The sequence below is a fragment of the Mixophyes fleayi genome, chromosome 5 (assembly GCF_038048845.1).
Source record: "Mixophyes fleayi isolate aMixFle1 chromosome 5, aMixFle1.hap1, whole genome shotgun sequence".
Classification (NCBI taxonomy): Eukaryota; Metazoa; Chordata; class Amphibia; order Anura; family Limnodynastidae; genus Mixophyes; species Mixophyes fleayi.
In genome coordinates this window covers 170,273,360-170,299,848 of record NC_134406.1, presented here as the reverse complement: position 1 = coordinate 170,299,848, position 26,489 = coordinate 170,273,360, and the positions used below count along the sequence as shown (strand labels likewise).

The 26,489-nt window shown below is 43.6% G+C and overlaps 1 protein-coding gene across 1 annotated transcript; it reads right to left on the bottom strand.

Annotated features, from left to right (window-relative positions):
* Positions 1-8,789: 8,789 nt before the first annotated feature.
* On the bottom strand, positions 8,790-11,410 carry PPP1R3G (protein phosphatase 1 regulatory subunit 3G). The gene has a single exon (XM_075211316.1). It carries the CDS (start codon positions 11,217-11,219, stop codon positions 9,819-9,821), a length of 1,401 nt encoding a protein of 466 aa, XP_075067417.1. The 5' UTR covers positions 11,220-11,410; the 3' UTR covers positions 8,790-9,818.
* Positions 11,411-26,489: the final 15,079 nt, after the last annotated feature.

The following is a 26,489-nucleotide window of genomic DNA, read 5'->3' as shown; positions in this document are numbered from 1 at the left end:
GCGGTCAGAGTGACTGACTAGCGGATTACAGGGAGCAGTATATATACACATTTGGTGTTACAGTAAATACAATACCGGTGACATGGCAAGTTAACATAGGTGCAGGCTTCAGGAAGGTCCAGTGTCAGGGAATAAATGGTTAGAATGATACTATCATTCATAACTAGCATACGCAAGGAGCGATCCTTTCGGCAAATGAACCAGATGTCTGCGAATAAATAGGGGATTAGAATGATACTAGACATGACATGTTTCCTATGACCTGAACCTTAGATCTCACTGATGTGTACATATAACCTTATAATATATAACTATAAACCAAATAACATCTGCTCATAAACAACTGTGGATTGGAAATAATATAAATAGGAAATATATATACTTGTTCACAATTGGAAGAATTGACTGTCCTGAAAAGAGAAAGAGATGAGAGAAACACAGAACAGGAAAAACTACTACTTCATGCTGGACAACTGTCTTTGCAAAGTCCTTGGCTCAAATGTTGTTTACTGCAATTGGGGTCTCCCAGACCAGATTCACGAGTGTAATTGGAACCTTCTCCTACGGTCTACTCCTCTGCAGTGGATGGAATGTCTCTCTGCTACCTCTAAGGACGTGATGCTGGTCGTCAACACTTGGTACCTGTGTCAACCAACCTGAGCCTAGGAAATTACAGTTCCACAACTTACTCTTCCATTCCAACATCATAACAGTAAGTGTAACTTCAGGAGATAGTGTTTCGAACATTCTCGGTTGCTGTCTCACTATTTGCTTTTCCTCTCAAGGTCTAGAACAATCTCTCCGTTACAAACTCATCACAGAAAAGTCAAAAACATTTCAAAAGATGACAGGTTAAGAGGCAGTTTAGGAGTGATTTTGATAGTGGGGAGGACTACTGGCAAAAGCTACTAGCCACTCCAATCAAGTTTCAATCCTCATTCTATTTAATTTATTCTAGCTAGTACCATTACTTTATTTTTCCACTGGTTTGTGGCTAATCAAAAGTATGTAACTTGCTATCACTGCTCATACGTTATACAGTTATTACCAATAAAATGAATACCATCATCACCTTTTATAACTCTAGGGATACCACTTTGAATAACAAAAGCCCTGAGTATGACACAGCAATACATTAGAAACATTTCAATACACCTTTACCCAGATATATTTCATCGGTACACCAGTGCATACTTGAGGATCCTGCAAGGTGGTAAATGGATGACGTGGATTTGTTTTACCTGGAGAAAATCCATCTGTAGGAGGGGTATGGGATGACTCTATTGGTATTGACTTCCTGACACCATCTCTCAAGACAGGACATTGGCTTCCTACTAGCTTGAGAAGAAATGTCTGATGCATACCAATATACTCTTACCAGCTTGCACATACCTTCTTTACCCAACTGGGCCAGACCATGTGCTGCCTCCGCTAGGTCTGGAAGATACCCTCTGGGAGCTACTGGTCTACCTTGTCCATCTCTCCAGGGTCCAGAAGACTCCTGACCACCTCCCTTCACCTTCCAGACTGTTTATTCTTTAGGCAACATAAATCTCATATATTGACGTGTGTGTGTGTGTGTGTGTGTGTGTATGTACACAATTTAAAACAATACAAAAACACCCAAAACAAAACAGATTTGTCAGCTGTCACGTAAAACTCTGATGTCCATTTGACAGCCATGTCCGCCCTGGTGTGACAGTCATGTACAGTTATGTGTGTAAGTGTGGACTTAACTAACAGCTACTTCAGTTTGGTAACTGTGTCACTGTCACAAGTCCTCCATGTAATGTCCTACTTATGTACTGCCATTGCTATAAAAAGTTCTTTAGTCGCCTCAACGTCGCCCCCTATACTAGAAAAACATGAAGACCTATGTATATCAATTTATTTTCCCTCTGCAAACTCACATGCCATTTTCAATCCCACACGTTCAGCTACTTGGCTAAATGAGGAGGGCAAAGGGGTCAATTTCTATAACACTCTTCAATTATAACAATTATCCAGTACATGTATGTCCAACGGTGAAAAATATAAAAACATGAAAATTTTTTACATTTTCTATGGTTTCACAATATGTCAGGTCTTGTGGCAAAAATCCTACTCCATTGTTCTACACAGAGATGCATATCTGTATGACTACTTAATTTACCTTCAGCTAGTCTTCTGTCTCCACCGTGTGTGTGAGATTTTTTATATATATATATATATATATACTGCTACTGCTGAAGCACACGCGAACAACTTCTTTTTATGCAGCTTTATTGTCAGGATGGTTTAAAATATATTTGACACCGTATGAATTTCACAGCAGATATGGAGACCCTAAACACTGGCTAGACATAGACAATCTCTCTCAAGACCAGCCAGCTTCTCCAGCGTTGGTATCTGTGCACAAATGACACAAATAAGCTTTTATGCATGATACTCCTCCCCCAGCCTTAGCTTGATTGGCAGGTGACACACCCACTTTCTCTTTAAAAGGAAACGCCCATCACTGCTCTGTTTGCACTAACAGACACACCCTGTCTGTTTGCTGAGAGGACGGGGCTTTCAAATCATGTAAGTTAACCAAACTTTAAACTATACATAAGTCTTTACCTGGTTTAACCTCAATCTAGGTGCATAACTGCGCCAATGTTTTATTCTGCTTGTATGTTTTCTCTGCATCTTGTCAGATAAATGCCTCCCTTTGTATATATATATATATATATATATATATATATATATATATATATATATATATATATATATATATATATATATATATATATTTATTTATTTATACCCAAGTCTCTTTGCTTCCACTTTTGTATTTTCTGTACAGTCCTTTACTAGGTGTCCTTGATCTTTTTTCTTTACAGTATCTCCTTATGTGTCCCTCTTTATGGCAGTTGTGACACTTTACTGTCTCATACCTCTTTCTGTGTGTGTGGTCAGCTTGTGGTCATGTGTGCAGTCCCTCTAAAGTCTGAATACTTACCATCCTTAACCTTCGTGCTTCTTTAGTCTTACCTATATTTTTGTCATGCCCCACGGCAGACTCTCTAAGAGCATCTACCGTGATGCCTCTCCAACTAGGTAAAGAGGTTTGTATCCTGGCTTTTAGACTCTCCCTGAGACCATCCATTAGTACTGCAACAGCTAGTTCCCTGTGGTGCACAGTATCTTTTATACCCGATATCCCTGTGTACTTAGTCACTGTTGATAGAGCTCTAGCAAAATAGTCTGTTGCCATCTCACTATCCTTTTGTTTGATAGTGAGAATCTTGGTCCACTTCACTAACACCGGAAAATATATGGCCAACTGTGAGATTATTTGTTTAATATTTTCCAGATTACACCATCTTTGTCCGCCTTCCCATTGGGAGCTGCTATTGTGCGGACAGGATGTAAACCTACCAAATCACTACAGTGTGGACTACTTGCTGGAATTACTGTTGCAGCACAATGAATGTCCCCTCTTCTATTAATTTCTATATTATTCTTACCAATTTCAGCCGCTGCCCCTGCTGGTGGGACCGTTCCTTTTCCTTGTCCGTGCAATGCTTCTGGCATGGGCAATGGCTGAAATGACGATTGGTTCATTTTCTTCGTCTGAAACATTACTCTTAACATGACTTAATACAACATACAAGTTACATTTTTAACATTTTTGGGATCAATTGTACTTACCACCACAACCGCATTTGGCGGCGGGGGCACGCTTGTGCTCAGTTCTCCACGCTTTGCAATGCTCACTTCTGGGACGCTTATTTCCGGTGCGCTTCCAGTACGCATGTATTATTCCCTGCCACGTGTTGTTACCTTCCTGTTGCCACAGTTTTAAACAGTCACAGTGTTTAATTCTCTTTCGTTGTTCGATCAACCATAATTTATCAGTTACAGTTTTTAGTGCCTCTAAATCAAATACTACCTTCTTTGGGAAAAGGTGTCACACACTCCCGGGTCATCTTGACCCATTTGTCACAGTATGCCGTTGCATACTCACCGTATTTCTTATGCATAATATACCTCGCCGAACCAATCGGCCATTCCTCAGGCAGCACACCATTGGCCATCTCTAGCATATGCTTAGCTCCCATGTGAAAAATCGAATATTTTTCCAACGCTACACATCTCCTAGAGACGGCCATGGACGATTTCAACTGGTACGTCCCCTCAGCTCGTCAATCGAGGAACAACCTAACACAATAACTGGGATCAGACAAGTACCAACTTTGCAATATCCTGCCTTTCCTAGTTTAAGCACTTTACAACTGTTAGCACTCGATATTTATCAGAATATCAGTGGTTGCAGCGTATTTCCTCCCACAACTCCCAAGTCACAATCACAGCTGCACAATCAACCATGCAGTCTGATCGCACCGCTTACAGATACTACCTATCAGTAAGCTTTGTGATTACTATTGGGAATGTCACGAAAACCTGTTTTCACTTCAAGTATACCTGACATGAATACTCTGTGGCGTCTATTTATCCCCTGTTCTCTTTTAGAACAGAACACCACTCACACAAAGGTTTCTTTATATCTTGTTATCCTTTCAAACAGAACCTTTGTTTTCAGGTCACCTTTTTACCGCGTTTCGTCAAACACACCTGAACAACAGCTATCTCTTTTCAACAGTAAATCAACTCTTCTCTTTATAATCATTCAATTTACATACACCTTTATTTTCTGCGCAGAAAATAAATTTCCCAAACAATAGTTTATTTTCAGAGGCTTTACCAAGTCATTATACTATACATATATCACAGACTATCAAAACGACTGTTTAAACACGTGGCATGTGAGAAACTACATCACAAAAATCTCGAAAGAGGCAAAGTGGATAATCATTGTGAATACCCCCTCACCAAATGCTCCAAATCTAGACACAGACCTAGGTAGTTTCCTTAAATTTTAATATTAAAAACCATTACAACAGTAATTTTTAACCCCCTTCCTTTCCTAAGTCCTCCTTATCTACTCTTTCCACGCAGGTATCTAAACACGTAATAAAAAGATCATTCCATAATTACTACATATCAAAACACCTATCCGCAAGAAGACTTACATTTCTTTTAATAGGGAAGGTTAAATTATGTAACAAGTCTTTTTTTTTTTTTTTAAACTTTATTGTGAACAAAACCACCTTTTTAAAAAAAAAAACAAAAAAAACCCACCACTTTCTGTGAAAAGACAGCAATTTGGAACACCTGAACTTAGACCCATTAAGGGTGATCCTATTGGATACTTTTTATGAGGAACGTGTATTTAACAACTCCCCCTCCAGGTAATTGCTACACCTGCCGGCACACGTGCTTAAAATTATACTTGAAGCCGCCCCTAATCTAGAGGGTTGAAGTGCATTGGACTGAGACCTTGAAAGGTCACTTTACCAGATCTGAATCTGGCAATACAGATACTGCTTTTACACAATCCAGAGCGTAACTACAGAGCACTCCACACTCTACCAATTTGTGCTGAGGCAGAACCTTTTCAATTACAAGGATCCATTTAGTTTCTGTGAAACCTCCATGGCAAATCTCCCAGGACCTTCCTTTCAGGGAAGGAAGGTAGAAGTCATTCCCCTTTACATAATAACAATGGTACACTGGAAATATTTCTGTTTTACTTGTTACAGGACTAATACTAATCTTGACTGTAAATAAGGCAATTGTAAAAACAAGAGAAAGTGTAAGAAACATGTTCCTCATATACTGCCAAAAGAATGTGTAAGAAACAAAAGGGAATATGAAAGATATTGTACTAAAAATTGCCAATACATTTTCTACACCATTCTCAGCTGTCAATGATGATCAAATGGTCCCAAAATCTGTATCCAAGTCTGAAAGCAGTTCCTCTGGAATAAAAAAACAAATCAAGTAAAGATCAATATATTGAATGGTTTCAATCATACACAACAAAATCATGCAAATTTAACTTACCTTGAACTCATTACCAAACTCACCCACCCATGGGGCAACTTCCTTCCACTTTTGCAAATTACACTACTCAAGGATAGCATACAGTGGGGTAAATTTATCAATCTGCAAGTTACTGGTGGGTTTGAAAAGTGGAGATGTTGCCTATAGCAAGCAGATTCTAGTTATTTATTTAGTACATTCTACAAAATGACACCTAGAATCTGATTGGTTGTTATATAAAACTTGCAGCTTAATAAGTTTACTCCAGTGTCCCAGATTTATCCTTTTCAACCTTAGAATACTAATAAAATTATCAGTCAGAATACACCTGTGATATCCAACTACAATATATGAAATAAGTGAATAGTTTTACAATTGTCAACAAATGTGTATTTTTTAAAGTTGGGTTACCAATTGTTTAAGTACATGTTAATGTGATATATGGTAAATAATATATATTTCTGTTTTTGCAATATAGCACTACTATATATTTGTGACAGATATAAATTAACTGGTCATCAGCTGGCATGCAAAAGAAAAGTGTTGTAAATGTTAATCAAAACTCAATAAAAGAATGTAAACCCTGTGTAATGGGAGCATAAATACAGCAACATGACAAATAATCTTCCTCAATTTCAAAAGAAACAATTTCTTAAATTGCATTCCAGATAGAACGAATATTCAGGGAAAGCATTCGGAAAATTCACTGGTTACATGGATTGTATCACCTGGAACACAATACAAGAAAAACATACTTGCCCATCATAATGAATCCTTACAGTTGTCAATGCTGTCTGTGACTGAACGCTTTCCCCACAATGGGCCTAATTACAAAGGGTAAATGGCTGTGGCACAGCGATATCAAGATGGCCGTCAAAGTACATGGGCATGTGAACAAGACGTTGGTATTTGCTGAGGAATAGGAGTTTGAATCAGTCAGTGGAAATTGTTGGGTGAAATGAGAGCATTCAATGCAAAGTATAGAGTCGGTGCACCAGTGAAGTCTAACTTTTCAGAGCAATGCAAAAACAAGATTTCATTTTCAGGACTGGGATTACTGAAACGTGATGAACAGGTGGCAAGGGTGCATTTTTGGGGGCTTTCCATTTCCACTCTGCTAAAGTATTTTTGCGCCTGCTTTAAGATGTCTTGTCCTATACTTTTCATGAGAAGCATTTTGTGTCTTCTAGTGACAGTTCAGGCACTCTCTCTGTCCTATAGAAATCAAATCTTCAAAACACACTAAAGTGCCACATGTACTAAAGGCAGTCCTGATGGTCTCCCAAAACATTAATTTAACCAATGCAGGAAGCTAAACTGAATTAATACTAAAAATCTCATTGTGACACAAGGTGTGGTTCTAAATCAGAAAAAGTTTTTCTAGGAGCACTGGTGCAAATCCAAAGCATTTTGTGGTTCACGTCCAGTGTTCTTCATAACTGAGATTCACTGAAAAAGTATTTTTCTGACTTAGCCTTCACACCAACAGATAATGAAAAAGAACCAAATAGCTAAAAGGTGTGTATAATAAGATGTAAATCTAAAAACAAACGTTAATTTATATTAATTTACACAGCAAAATACAAAGAAAAATAAATTATAAAAAATTATAGTATTCCTTTAAATCTCACCATTCTTCCTTGGGAAAATGTTCCATGTCCTTTCAATATATTTAAATATGAATAAATGAAAGTGAATTATCTGCACACTATACAATAAGATGCTCATATCTTCTATTAATTTAAAGTATTAGAAATTGGGTATATTTCAACTAAAATAACCCAAATTAAGTGTGATCAGGCACCTGTCGAAAATGAGGTGCTTGGTCATATAGACTTGCAGATTAACTGTAGACTTCTGTAAATAAAGGTGATTTCTCTATGTTATACGGTTACTCATTATTCATTGCAAATTGTGCTGACCAATATATGGTACTCCAGTCTTAAAGAATATAAAAGCCCTGACAAAATGTTGTGTCAATAATCATGTTAATTATGCAATACTTGACAAAAGACAAATACATTCATGGCTGCCAAATAGGCTCTGAGGCTGTCGGTTGACATAGCAAATGCCATAAATCAGGAAAAAAGTTGCAGATAACATTCTACAGTAATATTTTTGGAACTGGGAGACAAGAAGCAATACAATTCATGATTTAGTAATGAATACTTGGCAGCTTGGCGGAGTAGGGCAGTGGAGACTGTAAATAGTTACTGTTTGCCAACATTTGCTTTGTATAAAAATACATCCGAATATTGGCACAAACCACCAATGAGTTTCTTATTTGGGCGAGAACAATAAGGGGCATTTATAAAACCATTTTCCAAACTATACTTTTACAAAAAATGGCACTCAGTAGAGCCATACTTATAATGCAGAGAGCACAGGAGATTGGCGTGTGCTCCCTGCATTGGCACTGGAAAGGTGACAGGTTGGGGGGGGGGGGGGAGGGGGGGGGGTGGGTAACCCTTGACTCAACAGCCTATTATGAACATTTTAAAAGGAGACAAAATGCAGGTGGCCCAATGACCCAGCCTAAGGTAGCCTACTATGTGACCAGCCCAGGGGGGGGGGGGGGCATATGCCCCCCAGCCCAGTCTGCCACTGCCAGATAGAATAATTTATAAAAGGTTAATTTTTGCAAGAAAACCTGGTCAGTGTCCTACCGTAAAGTAAAACAAGTATACGGTGCTATTGGGTGCGGGGAACATTTATAGAGGTCGTCAGTACAGTTTATATAAACATTGATCATTGTTGCCTATATGTTTTCTACAGCTTTTATTTTGAAGTTTACATGTGTACACATTTTTAGGACTAGACTTGTAAAAGTTAGCTGGCTAATACCCTTTAGTGTAGACACTCAACTTTCCAATAATGCATGAAAATCATAATTTTTTTATTATCTAAAAAATAGAAAAGTGCATAGATTAAAGACATAAAGTGCATACATTTTTATCACCATAAAGGATGAACTGAACATGCAACATATTTCACAGAAAACTGTGCAAGCCTTTTATATTTAACAATTGACCTGAATACAGCTGATCACTGTAATTACCACTCCTACCAACTTTACAACATAACAATAGACTAATCTGTCAACACAGTATTCTGGACAACTGTTCTGCCTCTTTAAGTAAATATAAACGTTTCATTAAGGAATACTGTATTATGCATTAAAGGCTAAAATTATATTGGATCTGTGAAGAACGAAAGTCTGAGGAAAATAAAAACTACAAATATAGATATAGACTTGTGTGCAAAAGGACAACTGTTTTAAGTTGATAAGTGCTATTTTCTGCCTGCAGTTAAGTGTGCAAAGAACTCATTTCTCCACATGTTGTAACAAATTATTATAGGTTTCTAAATAACTACTTTATCAGCAGACATACATTTAGATATTTATTTGTGCACTAAAGACAGATTTGAGGAAGTAGTCATCACAGAACTAGTAGCAGCTAATCAGTTTAACCATTGCATTTTACATGTGGACATAAATCCTGTGTTAAGCATTTTAAAACAAAGGTTTTTTTTGTCCTTTTCTCCTGTCTCCCTTATATTCCTGTGTGCCCAAAGTCAGTAACACTTAGCTCATTGCCAAATTTCTTTATATGACACATGTGAAATAAACTGTTGCATACATTGCTCAGAAGCCGGATGAGTATTTCTCCACTGAATTGTACAGGATTTCACCATGACTAGCGATCAAGGTGAAAAAGTCTAAAATTAAAAAGTGCTCTTTCATCCCAAATATGTATAGTTAGTCCTTTAGTTGAAAGTTGACCCACCAATCACTTCAATAGTACTTGTGTATCAGCACAGTCTATATGAAATTAAAGTGATGGGTGCAGTTACTTTTTAAACATTTCAGAACAAAGTGTGTCTGCAGCAGCTGAGATTGCAGGATGCTACCAGAGCCGAGAACAACCCCACTCCTCCTGCTCAGGGCTTGAGGAGCGGATTTCAGGGGGCAGATCCCGCTTAAAACTCACTGTGTAGTTCTCCCCCTTGTTGTTGTCCCAAAGCTCTTGCCCATGCCCTGTATTAAAGCATATGGCAAAATGTATGCTGGAGGTAGAGGGTGGGTAGTTCAGATTAAAGAGAAAACGCTGAGAGCCTGGGGCTGTAGATGGGGCAAGACTTTCCTCAGCAGCACTTGCAGAGCAGTCCAGGAAAGACAGCCATTCATTAAAGGTGTATCGGATTTTAACCTGAGCCTTTTCTCCTGGGTTCTTCACTAAAACACACCCACGTACCCCCCAAAGGGATGAAGATACTTGCTCCAGACACACCCCCTGCTCATCCAGCTGTGTCAGCAACTCTGCAGGGATGATGGATGGAGGAACCCATTCTGCTCCATACATTTCTTCCTGTAAATGTAGCTCTGCTTCTCTCGCACACAAGGTTGGAGGGCAGCTCTGCAGTCTGGCTAGCACAGCCTCGGGTACAAGGGGCTCGTCAGAAGCCAGGAAGTGTTTGACACTGGCTAGAGTAAGCCCAAGTGAGTCTGCAAACTTCACCCTCTTCTTTAATTTACAGCAGCACATAAGAGAGTCTTCCTCTTCTTCTACATCCACCTCAGGAATAGAGTTACATGGTAATGACCGTGCTCTTCTTCGGGGTGACTCTTCTGTGGCCAAGGCCTCTGGGTATTTGGTGTCTGTAGAGTGCAGCTTGGCATCACCATATGTGCGCAAAGATCGGTGCAACGGTTGCTCCTCATTACAACTGTGCACATCTTGCTCGCCCAAATTTAGCCCATGCAATTTGCTCTGCAGGTCTCCCTGTGGGTCTTCTTCTAAGTGCTGTACACATTTCCGCAAGGTTGATACCGGCACACTTTTAACTACAGCTGTTGCTTCAAGTTGGCGATTAACTCCTTGCAGTAAATGGTCGCGTCCTGGTGAATGCAGCGCAGTTCGTATACTTCGCTCTTCTTGGTTAGCGGTGGAGGACAACTGCAGTATGAGCGGTCTGCAATGCTGTTCGCGTACATCTTGTGCACCTCGCTGGAGTAGTTCTTCCTCCTGGCTGTGGTGTTGTAGCTCGTTTATTGTTGCAGTCATGTTCTGAGGCTGCTGCTGCATGCCAAATAGAAATAGTTCGTGGATCTGTCCCTGTTGTCCAGGGAGCTTCAGTGGACACTTTATTTGTTGTTGGCGATGCTGGTAAGAGTTATGGAGTTGCTCGGTACACAGCTCACATGCAGTAGGGTTTACCGCTGCTGATTTTCCGTGCATTTCACAATGAAGGCACAGACACGGATCCTGCAGCTCCAGGTGGGATCTGTATATTAAATGGCAGTTCATGCATGAAAGTCTGTAGAGTTTGCCATGGCCATTTGCAGCTCTAGCTCCCTTATGTGAGCACTACCAACTGTATGCGCTCAGGAACATTCAGCGTTTCCATATCCTCGCTAAGCAGTTCTGTACGCTGCTGCCTGGATGGGTCCCCACCCCCAAGTTAGCGTCCGTGCAGATCTGCATGAAGAGCGCTGCAAACTTCCTTTCTGCAACAGGAAACTTTCTCCCTCCCCTATCACAACCGACTCATTCTGTAGCACCTCCCCATTGACAGGCACAGTCTGACCTTCTGGGAAGAACAACCCTTTGTTGTCGTTGCTGTTCATTTAATAAACATTTTACATAGAATTTAAACGTCAGTTACATCCAATTATTGTCTCTCCAAGCATCCAAAAAGTGAAGCAAATAAAATAAAATGTAAAGTTTTTATTTAGGTCAAGGGCTAGTATGGGCAAGATAGTAGTTATTTGCATATTTATTTGCTATTCTAAGAAAAATAAATAATCCAGGTTATATTTTATGACTTGAGCTACTACACCTAGCAAATATGTTATTATTCTAGAATGCTGACAATGCATTTTGCATTAGATCCACACTGCAGAGGGATTACACAGAAAAAAAATAAATGCATACTCATTTTTAAATATGATTAAACACTATCCATATGACACTGAAATATTTCCATAGCATTTACCCATTGTTTTCTGTTATTAGAGACGAGCTAACAATTTAGGATAATGTTTTCCCCAATCCTAGGAATAAAACCTTTAACACATTTTCTGGTGGTAGTTGACTGTATTTGGTATGGGTAACCTTCAACCAAACTAGAGTACATGCAAACAACTACAAGTACATTTTAAAACCAGACAAGTTATTTATGAATGGCTGCACCCCCCCCTTTTAATTATTATCCCTTATTGCAATGATAAGGGATTATTTTATGCTAACATTTATTAAAAAAATCATCCTGGGACAGTGCACCTGACAACAGGCTGTCCCGGCGATGACTTTACTGTATTATTAACGCCGGGATCTGAGCCAAAGTCTTTAAAGAGGGTTAGACTTGCAGAGTTGTTTTTTGGTACTGAAAAAGAGAGGAGAGCATGAAGATCCCTCTCCTGCGATGCTCTCCCAATAGGCCAGAATGCTTAACGCCATCTTCGGGTTCACGCTTGATAAATTGTCCCACATTGCAGTCCCCATTGAGAATTATGGGGATTGAGGTTTAATGCGATACCTAGCCTATAATATCTCATGTATTATGCTTTTGTTAAATAGCTTGGATACTTAGAAATGTCTAACCCATGTAGAAAAAGCCATTTCCACATTGTTTTAGGCTTAATAAAAAGGCCTCCATGTGCCTAATTAACCATATATACCGGGGCATGGAGCTCATTTATTATTGTTTGTCTCTAACTCCCTGGGATTATTGCACCAAAAATCCATCAAAGAAAGAATTCCACCAAAAGCAAATTTTTTGCAAGCCCCTCCTCATGCCAAATAAGCGTCCATTGCTCGGCACACCAATCCCCTTCAAGGTAAGTCCCAAAACATACCGTCCCAGCAGCATCATTAAATAGCTGGAGGTCACGATTCAACATTGGAGGATGGACCTACAAACGAACCCCATTAAAATGTTTCACCTTCCCCATAGCTTTTAGCATAGCCCCTTCTGATACACTACGCGGCATTCAAACCTTGGACTGGGGATATTTTAAACATGCCACACATACACCCCAAATAAATTACCTTCAAGACTGTTCTTCACAAAGTCAGGCATTTCCTGAGCCAACTTTAAATTCCAGGCCAGATTTCTCGTTGTATAGGCAACCTGAAAAAATCCACAATATAAGATTTGTGCCTTCTCCCTTTTGGGGTACCACCCCAGACACTTGGCAACCTCCTCCAGCACCACAGTTGTACAAGCGTAACTGAGGGGGACCAACGGACACTGTGCACTCAGCTGGAACCTGTCCTGTCCATCTACTGCAGTCCCTCCTAGGAACTGGCACCAGCATGCCTGAATCTGCAGGCTGAACCTTTGTCATATTTGCCACTGTTGAAGGAAAACCATTTCGTACTGGAGAAATGGGGTGTGCTAGGCCTCCCTTGCCCTGCCGGGTTCAACATTTCGGAAACACAGATTTAACTTCTGTCACTTACTTCCATGGGCAAGTTAAGAGAGGGGACCAGAAGCTGGGCAAAGTGATTCAACTGTTATGACATGAACATGTTATTGAGGAAAAGGGGAGACCGTAGGGCGGTCCTAACTCGGTGGAAAAGAAACTGGGAAAGGTGGGTGCAACTAGGGTACCTAAGGCTGGGGTAGAGGGTGAGGGGACAATCCGGGCAGGGATTTATGTAACGGATGGAGAAAGGGAAATATGCATGACAGGGGAAGTGGAAATTGGAGATCTCGCAGATGTGGCAGGATGGGCAAAATCATGCATGTTGGGGGCAGGAAAAGAGGTTAGCAGCATGCTGGGCCAGGAAGAGACTTTCAAGCAGGGGTGAGAGGGGGCGGGATCTAAAGTGGGATAAAGGGGATGGCAGCAAAGTGCAAGCGTGACCAGGGAAAAAACTGAATAAACTGGGGCACATGTCAGGGGTGGAACAATTGATATGAACCTAAGGGGGCATGGTAAAGTGGGGCAAATAGAGGGGGCTGGGCAAATTTAAGAAACCTTGTCATTAAAGGGGGCACAAAACCAAACCCTGAAGGGGCGAAATCCGGGCTAAAGGGATACAAATGCAAATGCACCCCTGGCCATTGGGAGATGAGAGAGTGGAGGTTGGGCAACTTTGATGGTTAGCACTGGGCTGGTAGTAGGGATGGGCAGAATGGCTGGCCATGGGTGGGAGGGACAGTGGGTACTCCGTAGGCTGCTGCCAGGGGGGCAGCTGAACCCTCAAGGCGATGCTGAGAGACTGAGCTTCTGGCACAATATAATGCAATATAGCAGGTTGAGGGAGGGAAGGAAAAAACAATAATGGAGACGAAAGGTAGACAGGGAAAATAAAACAAAAGGCGGGAAAACAGAAAAACGAGAAAAGAGGAGAAAAAAAAATAAGCAATAGAAATTTTATGCAACAATGAATGTAAAACAGAGAGTGTATTCTTTCACCAAGTAGATTGCACCACAGCAGCCTTATCACAGAAAAATTTCCAGTGACAAAGAGGAAGAAAACCACCTCACTCAGTGGGCCCTTTGGCGCCTACAGCTTTAGACAGTTATTTGCCTGTTGCATTTTTAAATGCATGCGGCTAAACTAACTTCACAGACTCCTTAAAATGCTTTCTGAGTATTCCAAGGAGACCTCAGGCAGCCCCACAGTCCAGTGCTTAGATAGGAGGTCTATTCATTTCCTGTCTGAGCAGCAAGGAGTGCACAGCAGAGCTGCACAACGGCGCTGGCGGTCTCAGCAAGTAAAATGCAACAAGACAGAGCTATGGAGGGGACTATAACTATAATGAGAACTATATCAGAGGGGACTATAACGAGGACTATAGAGATGGGGCTTTAATGAGAAATATAGGGATGGGGTTATAATGAAAACTATAGGGAGGGACTGCAATGAGAACTATAGAGAGGGACTGCAATGAGAAGTATAGGGAGGGGGCTGCAATGAGATATCAACAGAGGAAGCTATAATGAGAGCCATGGGAAGGGGGTTGCAATGGTAGATAAATGTATGGAGTAATGAGAGAAATAAGATTAACAGGATAACAGTGACACAATTTTTCATTCTTTCGTGAATGATGAACACTATGTCATTAATTATAGATCACACAGGTCCCCAAAAGCCTTAATTCAGCTCCTCCCAGACCGCCCCCTTTAGCCTCTTGTGATTGGCATCCAAACCAGGCCAAAACATAACATTTTGCATGGCCCAAGTACAGGATCTCATTTAGCTTTCTGTGGCTCACTGAAGATAAAGGTAAGAGACAAGCAGGGTTTTTACGCTAGACTGTTGCTGAGAGTAATGTTTTCAGTAGACAGTAAAATAATTTCACATTTGGTCATGTGGGAAATAACTACAGTGACAAAAATTAGAGGAGAAGCAGCAACAGCCCTAAGACAAGCGCAAGCAGAGGCTACTGAATCAAAAGGTGTACTGCAGTAAAGGACAACCTGATATACTTCAAGGGCTGCATATGCTGTCATCCAAATTTCAAAAGGGCAGCACATCTGTAATTTCAAGAATAAAAAAATGTTGGGAAACGACCTTGGCACACCCACATCACTCAACTCAAAATGCCCTTAGTTGCTAGAGAGTTCTGTCACATGCAACTCAAATCACAAACTTGTTTCAAAATAGCCCCACATGCCCTCAGAAACCTGAGCTACAGGTGAAGTCTTGCCGAGCTGCCTGTTGCTCACCACTGGTGTACCGTAATATGCAACGGAGCACTGTTTGTCTCCATGCAACTGTGTAAGTGTCACTCACCGTACTGTGAGTGCCTCTTCCCGGACATTTAGGAACCGTGGTCGTCCTCCATCCTGAGGGTCTGCGCATGCGCAGCCCTTTCCTATACTTCAGTGTATGTCCCTTTAACTCAATTGGCAGATCAGGCAACACTCCCTATATTAAGCACCTGTGGTCAACACCACGTTGCCTGATCTTGGAGTCTCATTCCCTATGAGTCTCTGAAGGTGTTCCTGTATTCCTCGTGTTTTCAGCGCTGCTGATTCCTGTGGTTTCCAAACCACTTCTACCTCTGTGGTTTCCAAACCACTTCTACTACTGTGGTTCCCATACCACTTCTACCATCAACTGTATCATCGTGACTGTTTGCTGATTCCTATCCGCTGCCTCCGTGCACTACAGTCTTCCAAACCACTTCAACGCTATTACATATCATTGTGACTGTTTGCTGATTCCTATCCGCTGCCTCCGTGCACTACAGTCCTCTAATCCACATCACGCTATTATATTTCACTGTGACTGTTTGCTGGTTCCTACCCGCTGCCTCCGTGCACTCTAACCTTTACTTTACATCCACTCACCTGTTCCTCATCAAGTCCGTGAGCTGATTCCTATCCGCTGCCTCCGTGCACTACAGCCTCCAGCCTACAACTCGCCTGTGTTCATTATCGTGACTGTTAGCTGATGTCTATCCGCTGCTTCCGTGCACTACAGCCTCCAGCCTACAACTCGCCTGTGTTCATCATCGTGACTGTTAGCTGATGTCTATCCGCTGCTTCCGTGCACTACAGCCTCCAGCCTACAACTCGCCTGTGTTCATCATCGTGACAAGTTAGCTGATTCCTATCCGCTGCCCCTGTGCACTGCAGTCTCTTCTCAGCTCTCCTGTGTTTCCTCGAGACTGCTGCTCTCATTGCCATTCGCTACTCTCCGTGATCAACAGCTCCTGGTCTACTCTGCTCTCCCGTGTTCCATCGCTACTGACACCTATTGGTTGCTACTGGTTACCTCCGTGTACCGCAGAGTCCTGCTGCTGCTGACCGTGCTATCACCCATCTACCGCTGACCCGCTCTCCACACCTTCACGTGTTCCGCTGGTCTACCCTCCTGTCAGCATTGGATTTATATCTCATCAACTACTCCTCTGCTGGATCATCTCCACTCTCCTGGGCCCTCCTTGAGTCCAGTTCCACGTGTTACTGATTCCTGTGGATTCGTGTCCCTGTTGGTCTACTTATCTGTGCGCTGCGCCTACTAGACCGCTGCCTCAGCTATCCTGGGACTTCTCATCCAGCCGGCCTCCTGCCGCTCAGGTATCGCTGCACTCCTATCTGACTGCCTGCTTCTGAACCACGGTATGCATACTTCTCATTGACTGTACTGGTGTATTGCATATCTTGCTGGACTGTGTTGGTTCTCCTCTGGAGTCTGCTATCCGCTGAGTCTATTGCCATCATTGACTGTGTTAACTTGTGCTGGACTACTTCAAGAGACTTTCTATATTTGCAGACCTGTTCAGTCATTTATATATATTGTGCATGTTACTGTGGATCGTGTATAAGGTGCCTGTGTATATCCTGTGTTGCAGTCTCTCCCCGTGCACCTCCTCACATATATATTCAGTGGTACAACTTGCTAGTAGCAGACCACTGATCCCTGTTTCCAGTATCACCTGTTCCAGTATCCTCTCACATAGCAGTGGTACAACTTGCTATCGCAGACCACTGACTCTCCGGATACCTCCACTTGGATTCCATTCCTTCACTCAGACAGCGGTACCACTTGCTATCCGCAGACCGCTGACTCTCATCACCTCCTCGTTTCTGTTGGACATTCCTCCTCACTATAGCAGTGGTACAACTTGCTATCGCAGACCACTGACTACCTTCACGTGTCCTTGTCCTACAGTTCCTCGTGTACTATTACCTCCATATTACCAGTGCTGCTAGTCATAGACTTTCCTGAGCATCTCATCATCTGCTGTTTCCTGTTCCGTGATCACCCAGCTACCAGAGTACCCTATTACCATCTACATTGCTCTGGTAAGCCTACCACCTGGTGATCCCTGGGTAAAGACTCCTAGTGCCCGTGACAGTAAGATCAGGCCATGACAGACCCAGATACGGAACCTACAGCCAAAGAGATGCTGCAGCATCTGGTCAGCCGTGTGGAGCAACAGGATGCCCGCCAACAGCTGTTACTTCAGTGTTATCAATCGTTAACCTCCCAAGGAACATCTGGACAGACTGTGACAGCTACTACTGAGGCTCCTGTGCTTTCCTCCGTTTCCCCAGTGCCATCCCAGGTGTCTACAGCTTCTACGCTTCACCTGCCTACTCCGTCAAAGTACGATGGGGACCCCAAAACTTGTAGGGGTTTCCTTAACCAATGTTCAGTCCATTTTGAGCTCCAACCTCAAAATTTTTCTACCCATCGTTCCAGAGTGGCCTATCTTATCTCTTTGTTTTCTGGACAAGCCCTGGCTTGGGCCTCCCCTCTGTGGGAAAGAAACGACCCAATATTGCAAGATAGTGCCAAATTCATTTCTACATTCCGAAGTGTGTTCGATGAACCAGGTCGTGTGACCTCCGCTGCTTCCAGCATCCTCCGTCTGCGACAAGGATCTCATACAGTAGGACAGTACGTCATTCAATTTAGGATCTTAGCCTCTGAACTTCAGTGGAACACTGAAGCCCTAGTTGCCGCCTTCTGGCAGGGGCTCTCCGATAAAATTAAAGATGCACTGACTACCCAGGAGCTTCCTTCGTCACTTGAAGATCTGATCTCTCTTTGCCATCGTGTTGATATGAGATTTCGTGAAAGAGAGGCTGAGAAAACAACTTCTGCTAAAGCACTTCTTCGTTCTAACCCTCAATTTCGTCCAGTTTCACCCTCTGTGATTCCCATGGAGATAGGACGTTCCAAATTATCTTCAGAGGAGAGGAAACGAAGAGTAAAGAATAGACTCTGTATCTATTGTGCTGATTCCACTCATATGCTCAGCTCTTGCCCTAAGAGATCGGGAAATGCCAGGCCCTAACTAGTTCTGGAGAGGTGAAGTTAGGGTCCCTGGAGTCCTCTCCATCTTCCATGAAATCTAAAGTCTGCGCCTTTGATGTTACAATTTCCTGTGCTACCAAAACCTTTGAGTCACAGGCATTGATTGATTCCGGAGCAGCAGGAAATTTTATTTCCAAATCATTAGTAAATCAATGGTCCCTACCAGTGATTACCTTAAAAACACCCATTACTGTGACGGCTATAGATGGATCACGTCTCATCAACGGTCTCATCACCCAGAGTACGTCTCCAGTAACCCTTCTGATTGGTGCCCTGCATCATGAAGAAATATCGTTTTTAATCCTCCCTGTTACGACTAGTCCAATTGTCTTAGGCCTTCCATGGCTTCAGTGTCACTCTCCCCAGATTGACTGGCGCACCCCTCAAGTCACGTCTTGGGGGTCTGAATGTCACCATCGTTGCCTTTCCCAAGTCATTCCTCTCAAAGTACAGCAATCTTCCATCTCATCTACCTCACCGGGACTCCCTCCTCAATATGCTTCATTTACTGATGTTTTTGATAAAGCTCAGTCTGAACGTCTTCCTCCTCATCGTTCTTGGGATTGTCCGATCGATCTTCTACCTGGCAAGACTCCCCCCAGGGGCCGGGTCTATCCACTCTCGTTACCTGAAACTCAAGCTACATCTGAGTATATACAGGAGAACCTCCAGCGTGGGTTTATTCGACCTTCCACCTCTCCCGCTGGAGCTGGGTTCTTCTTCGTTAAAAAGAAGGATGGATCTTTACGCCCTTGCATAGATTTTCGTGGACTCAATGCCATTACTATCAAGAATCGGTATCCCATTCCGCTGATCACTGAGCTATTCGATCGCATCAAGGGAGCCCGTATCTTTACTAAGTTGGATCTTCGTGGTGCCTACAATTTAATCAGAATCCGTTCCGGTGACGAATGGAAGACAGCGTTTAACACCAGAGACGGGCATTACGAATATCTGGTAATGCCTTTCGGGCTGTGTAATGCCCCCGCTGTTTTTCAAGGTTTCATCAATGAGATCTTCCGGGACTTATTATATGTATGTGTCGTCGTCTACCTGGACGACATATGGATCTTTTCACAGGACCTGCCTTCTCACCACCAACATGTGGCAGAAGTCCTTTCCAGGCTACGGAAAAATTCATTGTTTTGTAAATTAGAAAAATGTTCATTCGAATTACCCCAGATTCCATTCTTGGGGTATATAGTTTCCGGAGTTGGCCTGAAGATGGATCCAGACAAGGTGAATGCTGTACTACATTGGCCCCAGCCAACTACTCTTCGTGCTATCCAGCGTTTTTTAGGTTTTGCCAATTACTATAGACGCTTCATTCAAGACTTTTCTTCCATTGCATCTCCTATTGTGGCCCTGACTAGGAAGGGGGCTAATCCTAAGCAATGGTCACCTGAGGCTCTTCAAGCCTTTCAAACACTAAAAGAGTCCTTCTCTTCGGCTCCAATCCTTCGACAGCCTGATGTGACACTCCCCTTCTTCCTGGAAGTAGATGCCTCTAATGTGGGCTTAGGAGCCATTCTCTCTCAATGCTCGGAACAGCAAAAATTCCATCCTTGTGCCTTCTATTCTCGGGGCCTCCTGCCCGCAGAGAAGAATTATACTATCGGGGACAAGGAGTTACTAGCTATCAAAGCTGCATTAGAGGAATGGAGATACTTATTGGAGGGAGCTCGCCATCCGGTGACGATCTTCACGGATCATAAGAACTTGTCATATCTCCAGTCTGCCCAATGCTTGAACCCTCGTCAAGCAAGATGGTCTCTTTTCTTTTCCCGTTTTGAATTAATAATAACCTTCAAACCAGCTGCCAAAAACAAAAAAGCTGACGCTTTATCTAGAGCTTTTGTGACGTCCTCTGATATAGAAGAGGTTTCCAACCATACCATTCTAGACCCCAAATGTATCTCACTGGCTGCTTCATCCACCAAAACGCTACCATTTGGGAAGACCCTCGTGCCTCCTACTCTAAGGAGGAAAATCCTTTCGTGGTTCCATGCCTCTCGTTTTTCTGGACACGCCGGTGAACACAAGACCTTTGAGATTCTCTCTCGAAGTTACTGGTGGCCCTCAATGAGGAGAGACGTCAAAGAGTTCATTGCTTCCTGTGAGCTATGTTCCCAGTTCAAATCCTCCCGCAGAACTCCAGCAGGGTTGCTGCGACCACTACCCATTCCGTCCAAACCGTGGACCCATATTAGTATGGATTTCGTTACTGACTTACCACCTAGTAAGAATCATAACACTATTTGGGTGGTGGTGGACAGATTTTCGAAGATGGCTCATTTTATTCCTCTATCTGGTTTGCCTTCCTCGTCTACTCTGGCTGAACATTTCATTAAAGAGATCTTCCGTATCCATGGATGTCCTTCTGAGATTGTGTCGGATAGAGGAGTACAATTCGTTTCCAGATTCTGGCGAGCCCTTTGTAAAACCTTGGGCATACGATTAGCACTCTCATCTTCTTACCATCCGCAATCTAACGGACAAACTGAACGTGTCAATCAAGATCTTGAGACTTTTATAAGGATGTTCTCTTCAGCCAATCAAGACAACTGGGTAGAGTTGCTTCCTTGGGCTGAATTCGCCCATAACAACATGTACCATGAGTCATCATCCAAAACTCCATTTTTTGTGGTCTACGGTCACCATCCGTCTTTTCCGGAATTTCCTGCCCTCCCGCCCACCCAAGTTCCTGCGGTGGAGACTGCTTGTCAGACCTTTAAAAATATCTGGTCTCAGGTTAAAACCTGTTTAAAGAAGACATCTATCAAATATAAATCTTTCGCAGATAAGAAGAGGCGGGCTATTCCACCACTAAAAATTGGAGATCGTGTCTGGTTATCTACTAAAAACATTCGTTTGAAGGTTCCATCTATGAAATTCGCCCCTCGTTTTATTGGTCCATATAGGATCATTCAAGTAATCAATCCAGTATGTGTGAAACTTCTTCTTCCTAAGAATCTTCGGATTTCTAATGCCTTCCATGTGTCTTTACTCAAACCTCTTATTATCAACCGTTTCTCAAATCCTCCCTCAGCTCCGCAGCCAGTTCAAGTTCATCAGGAGGAGGATTTTGAGATTACTGAGGTACTAGACGCAAAAATTTCGCGAGGAGTCCTCCGTTTCCTCGTTCATTGGAAGGGCTTTGGTCCTGAGGAGCGCTCTTGGATCAAAGCTGAAGATCTTAATGCTCCTGCCCTTTTGAAGAAGTTCTACTCCAAAAATCCGGACAAGCCCGGTTCCAGGCGTTCTGTGCCCACCTTTAAAAGGGGGGGTACTGTCACTCACCGTACTGTGAGTGCCTCTTCCCGGACATTTAGGAACCGTGGTCGTCCTCCATCCTGAGGGTCTGCGCATGCGCAGCCCTTTCCTATACTTCAGTGTATGTCCCTTTAACTCAATTGGCAGATCAGGCAACACTCCCTATATTAAGCACCTGTGGTCAACACCACGTTGCCTGATCTTGGAGTCTCATTCCCTATGAGTCTCTGAAGGTGTTCCTGTATTCCTCGTGTTTTCAGCGCTGCTGATTCCTGTGGTTTCCAAACCACTTCTACCTCTGTGGTTTCCAAACCACTTCTACTACTGTGGTTCCCATACCACTTCTACCATCAACTGTATCATCGTGACTGTTTGCTGATTCCTATCCGCTGCCTCCGTGCACTACAGTCTTCCAAACCACTTCAACGCTATTACATATCATTGTGACTGTTTGCTGATTCCTATCCGCTGCCTCCGTGCACTACAGTCCTCTAATCCACATCACGCTATTATATTTCACTGTGACTGTTTGCTGGTTCCTACCCGCTGCCTCCGTGCACTCTAACCTTTACTTTACATCCACTCACCTGTTCCTCATCAAGTCCGTGAGCTGATTCCTATCCGCTGCCTCTGTGCACTACAGCCTCCAGCCTACAACTCGCCTGTGTTCATTATCGTGACTGTTAGCTGATGTCTATCCGCTGCTTCCGTGCACTACAGCCTCCAGCCTACAACTCGCCTGTGTTCATCATCGTGACTGTTAGCTGATGTCTATCCGCTGCTTCCGTGCACTACAGCCTCCAGCCTACAACTCGCCTGTGTTCATCATCGTGACAAGTTAGCTGATTCCTATCCGCTGCCCCTGTGCACTGCAGTCTCTTCTCAGCTCTCCTGTGTTTCCTCGAGACTGCTGCTCTCATTGCCATTCGCTACTCTCCGTGATCAACAGCTCCTGGTCTACTCTGCTCTCCCGTGTTCCATCGCTACTGACACCTATTGGTTGCTACTGGTTACCTCCGTGTACCGCAGAGTCCTGCTGCTGCTGACCGCGCTATCACCCATCTACCGCTGACCCGCTCTCCACACCTTCACGTGTTCCGCTGGTCTACCCTCCTGTCAGCATTGGATTTATATCTCATCAACTACTCCTCTGCTGGATCATCTCCACTCTCCTGGGCCCTCCTTGAGTCCAGTTCCACGTGTTACTGATTCCTGTGGATTCGTGTCCCTGTTGGTCTACTTATCTGTGCGCTGCACCTACTAGACCGCTGCCTCAGCTATCCTGGGACTTCTCATCCAGCCGGCCTCCTGCCGCTCAGGTATCGCTGCACTCCTATCTGACTGCCTGCTTCTGAACCACGGTATGCATACTTCTCATTGACTGTGCTGGTGTATTGCATATCTTGCTGGACTGTGTTGGTTCTCCTCTGGAGTCTGCTATCCGCTGAGTCTATTGCCATCATTGACTGTGTTAACTTGTGCTGGACTACTTCAAGAGACTTTCTATATTTGCAGACCTGTTCAGTCATTTATATATATTGTGCATGTTACTGTGGATCGTGTATAAGGTGCCTGTGTATATCCTGTGTTGCAGTCTCTCCCCGTGCACCTCCTCACATATATATTCAGTGGTACAACTTGCTAGTAGCAGACCACTGATCCCTGTTTCCAGTATCACCTGTTCCAGTATCCTCTCACATAGCAGTGGTACAACTTGCTATCGCAGACCACTGACTCTCCGGATACCTCCACTTGGATTCCATTCCTTCACTCAGACAGCGGTACCACTTGCTATCCGCAGACCGCTGACTCTCATCACCTCCTCGTTTCTGTTGGACATTCCTCCTCACTATAGCAGTGGTACAACTTGCTATCGCAGACCACTGACTACCTTCACGTGTCCTTGTCCTACAGTTCCTCGTGTACTATTACCTCCATATTACCAGTGCTGCTAGTCATAGACTTTCCTGAGCATCTCATCATCTGCTGTTTCCTGTTCCGTGATCACCCAGCTACCAGAGTACCCTATTACCATCTACATTGCTCTGGTAAGCCTACCACCTGGTGATCCCTGGGTAAAGACTCCTAGTGCCCGTGACAGTAAGTTCCACTTTCAGTTCATTAATCTAGGCCCCCTGATCTAATGAAATAATACATGACGGATGGAGGCTGGGGGCTGGCTCTGTAAATTATACTTGGAGCCGCCCTGATGGCTCAGTGCGTTCCCGGATTGACTTCGTGTTTACCTCGAGAGCAATAAGGCAGAACAGGTATGCCATGGTTCCCTGCTTCTTCTCGGACCACAGGGCCATTCTCTTTGGGGGGGTTCTGGGCCATGGTTTTCCTCCCGGCCCAGGCTCCTGGAAATTGAACTGTGCTCTGCTGGAAAGAGAAGAGGTGTTGGAGGAGCTGAGGGATGCCTATGGCACTTGGAAAAATGATAAACTGTACTTTGCATGTCTAACTGGTGGGAATATGTCAAGGTCAAAATTCTCAGTTTCTTTCAGGCTAAGGGAAGACAGCAGGCGTGTGAGAGTAAGAGAAATTTCAGGAGGCTACAGCGTCAGCTGCAGTCCCTGCTGGATCTCCAACTTTGCAGCTGGGACGTGAAGGATGATCTGGCGGAGGCCAAGGGGGGCCTGAAAAGGCACTTCGAGGAGGAGTCCAGATGCATCGTCTTCCGTTCCAAGGTGGAGAACCTGGAGAAGGGTGAGAAATGTAACTCTTTCTTTTTCAGAAAACTCCACTCCGGCCACATGCCCCTGAGTGAGCTGCGCGACGAAATCGGTATTCCCAGGAAATGGAAAAAAGGCGTCATAAGAGTCGTTACAGAGTACTACAGCAACCTCTACTCCCCTAAGACAACCGACACAGATGCTTCTGAATCATTCCTGTTACTAACACTATTGATCCTGCAGGTAAAGAAGCCATGGACGCCCCCCTGACGTTGGGGGAGCTGCACTCTGCCGCTAAATCCTTTAGGCCGGGTAGGGCCCCGGGCAGTGATGGTCTCCCAGCGGAGCTCTATGTAGAGCTGTGGAACCTCATTGGCCTGGACCTGCTAGAGCTGTACAAGGAGATGGTGGTGGAGGGCAGAATGCCTTCAACTCTGAGAGAGGGACTGATCATGATTCTGTATAAGCGCAAGGGGGAGAGATGTGACCTTAAAAATTGGCGGCCCATCTCTCTCCTGAACATGGACTACAAGATCCTCGCCAAGGTACTAGCCAACAGGCTAAAGGTTGTCATTGGGCAGATTGTTCATCCGGATCAGACTTGTGGCATTCCTAGTCGCAGGATTGCAGACAGCCTTGCGCTGTTGAGGGACACGGTCCACTATATCAAAGATTGCCATGCACACGTGGCCCTGCTCAGTCTTGATCAGGAGAAGGTCTTTGATCGTGTTTCTCATGATTTTATGCGTAAGGTTTTGTGCAGGTTTGGATTGGGTGATATGTTTTGTTCTTATGTTAACCTGATGTACCTTGATATTTACAGCTCGGTGTTGGTAAACGGCTGTAAGACTGACCCCTTTTCAGTCTTGTCTGGGGTCAGACAAGGCTGTCCTCTTTCACCTTTTCTTTTTATTTGTTGTATAGTGCTCTTCGCGATGTGCATCAGGCGAAATCCAGAGATAAGAGACATCACTGCACCGGGTCCAGACTGTCTAGAGGCCAAGTGTTCTCTCTGCATGGAGGACGTCACTGTCTTCTGCGCTGATCAGCGTTTGGTGTCAGCACTCATCCAGACCTGCAAGAACTTCATCCGAGCTTCAGGGGCAAAGGTCAACTGCGGGAAGTCAGAGGCCATACTGTTCGGACAGTGGCACCTGTCATCCCCCGCTGCATTCCCCTTCACAATCAAGTCGGACTTCATCAAGAACCTTGGAGTTTGGTTTGGTGGAGAGGAGGCGGCCCTGATGTGTTGGAAAGAGAGACTGGAGACAGTAAGACAGAAGATTGGCCTGTGGAGCCTCAGAGACCTTACCATCGGAGGCAAAGCACTGGTACTGCGCAACAAGATACTTCCCGTTTTGCAGTACATGGCCCAAACTTGGCCACCTCTTGCTGCCGTCTGCAAGACCATCACAAGGACAGTTTTCCACTTTATCTGGGGCTCCAAAATGAGAGTGAAGCGGTCAGTTATGTACAAGGAGCCCCTCAAAGGTGGGAAAGGGATCCCTGATATCCCCACCATGCTGCGGGCCTTCTTTGTTTGTAACTGCATCCGCAGGACCCTCATTTATGCACTCCTGGAACCTGTACAGATATGTTCACTGTCCCTTTTGTAATTTCTTGAAATGTTATATTGTTTAAGTTTGAATGGTTAGTGCAGTACTTGATGTATAGTGTTATATCTTGTACTTTATGCCTTGTATTGTACTAAAATGTATGCATGATTATGTTTTATGGTGTACTGTGTACACTTGAATGTAACATATTGTATGTGTTTTTTTGTACTTTATACAAATAAAGCTACTTTATCAATCAAAAACAAATACATGACAGATGGAAA

Bases quoted from the DNA above. Each gene is read 5' to 3' on its own strand.
- PPP1R3G (XM_075211316.1), bottom strand. From the start codon at position 11,219: ATGAACTGCCATTTAATATACAGATCCCACCTGGAGCTGCAGGATCCG.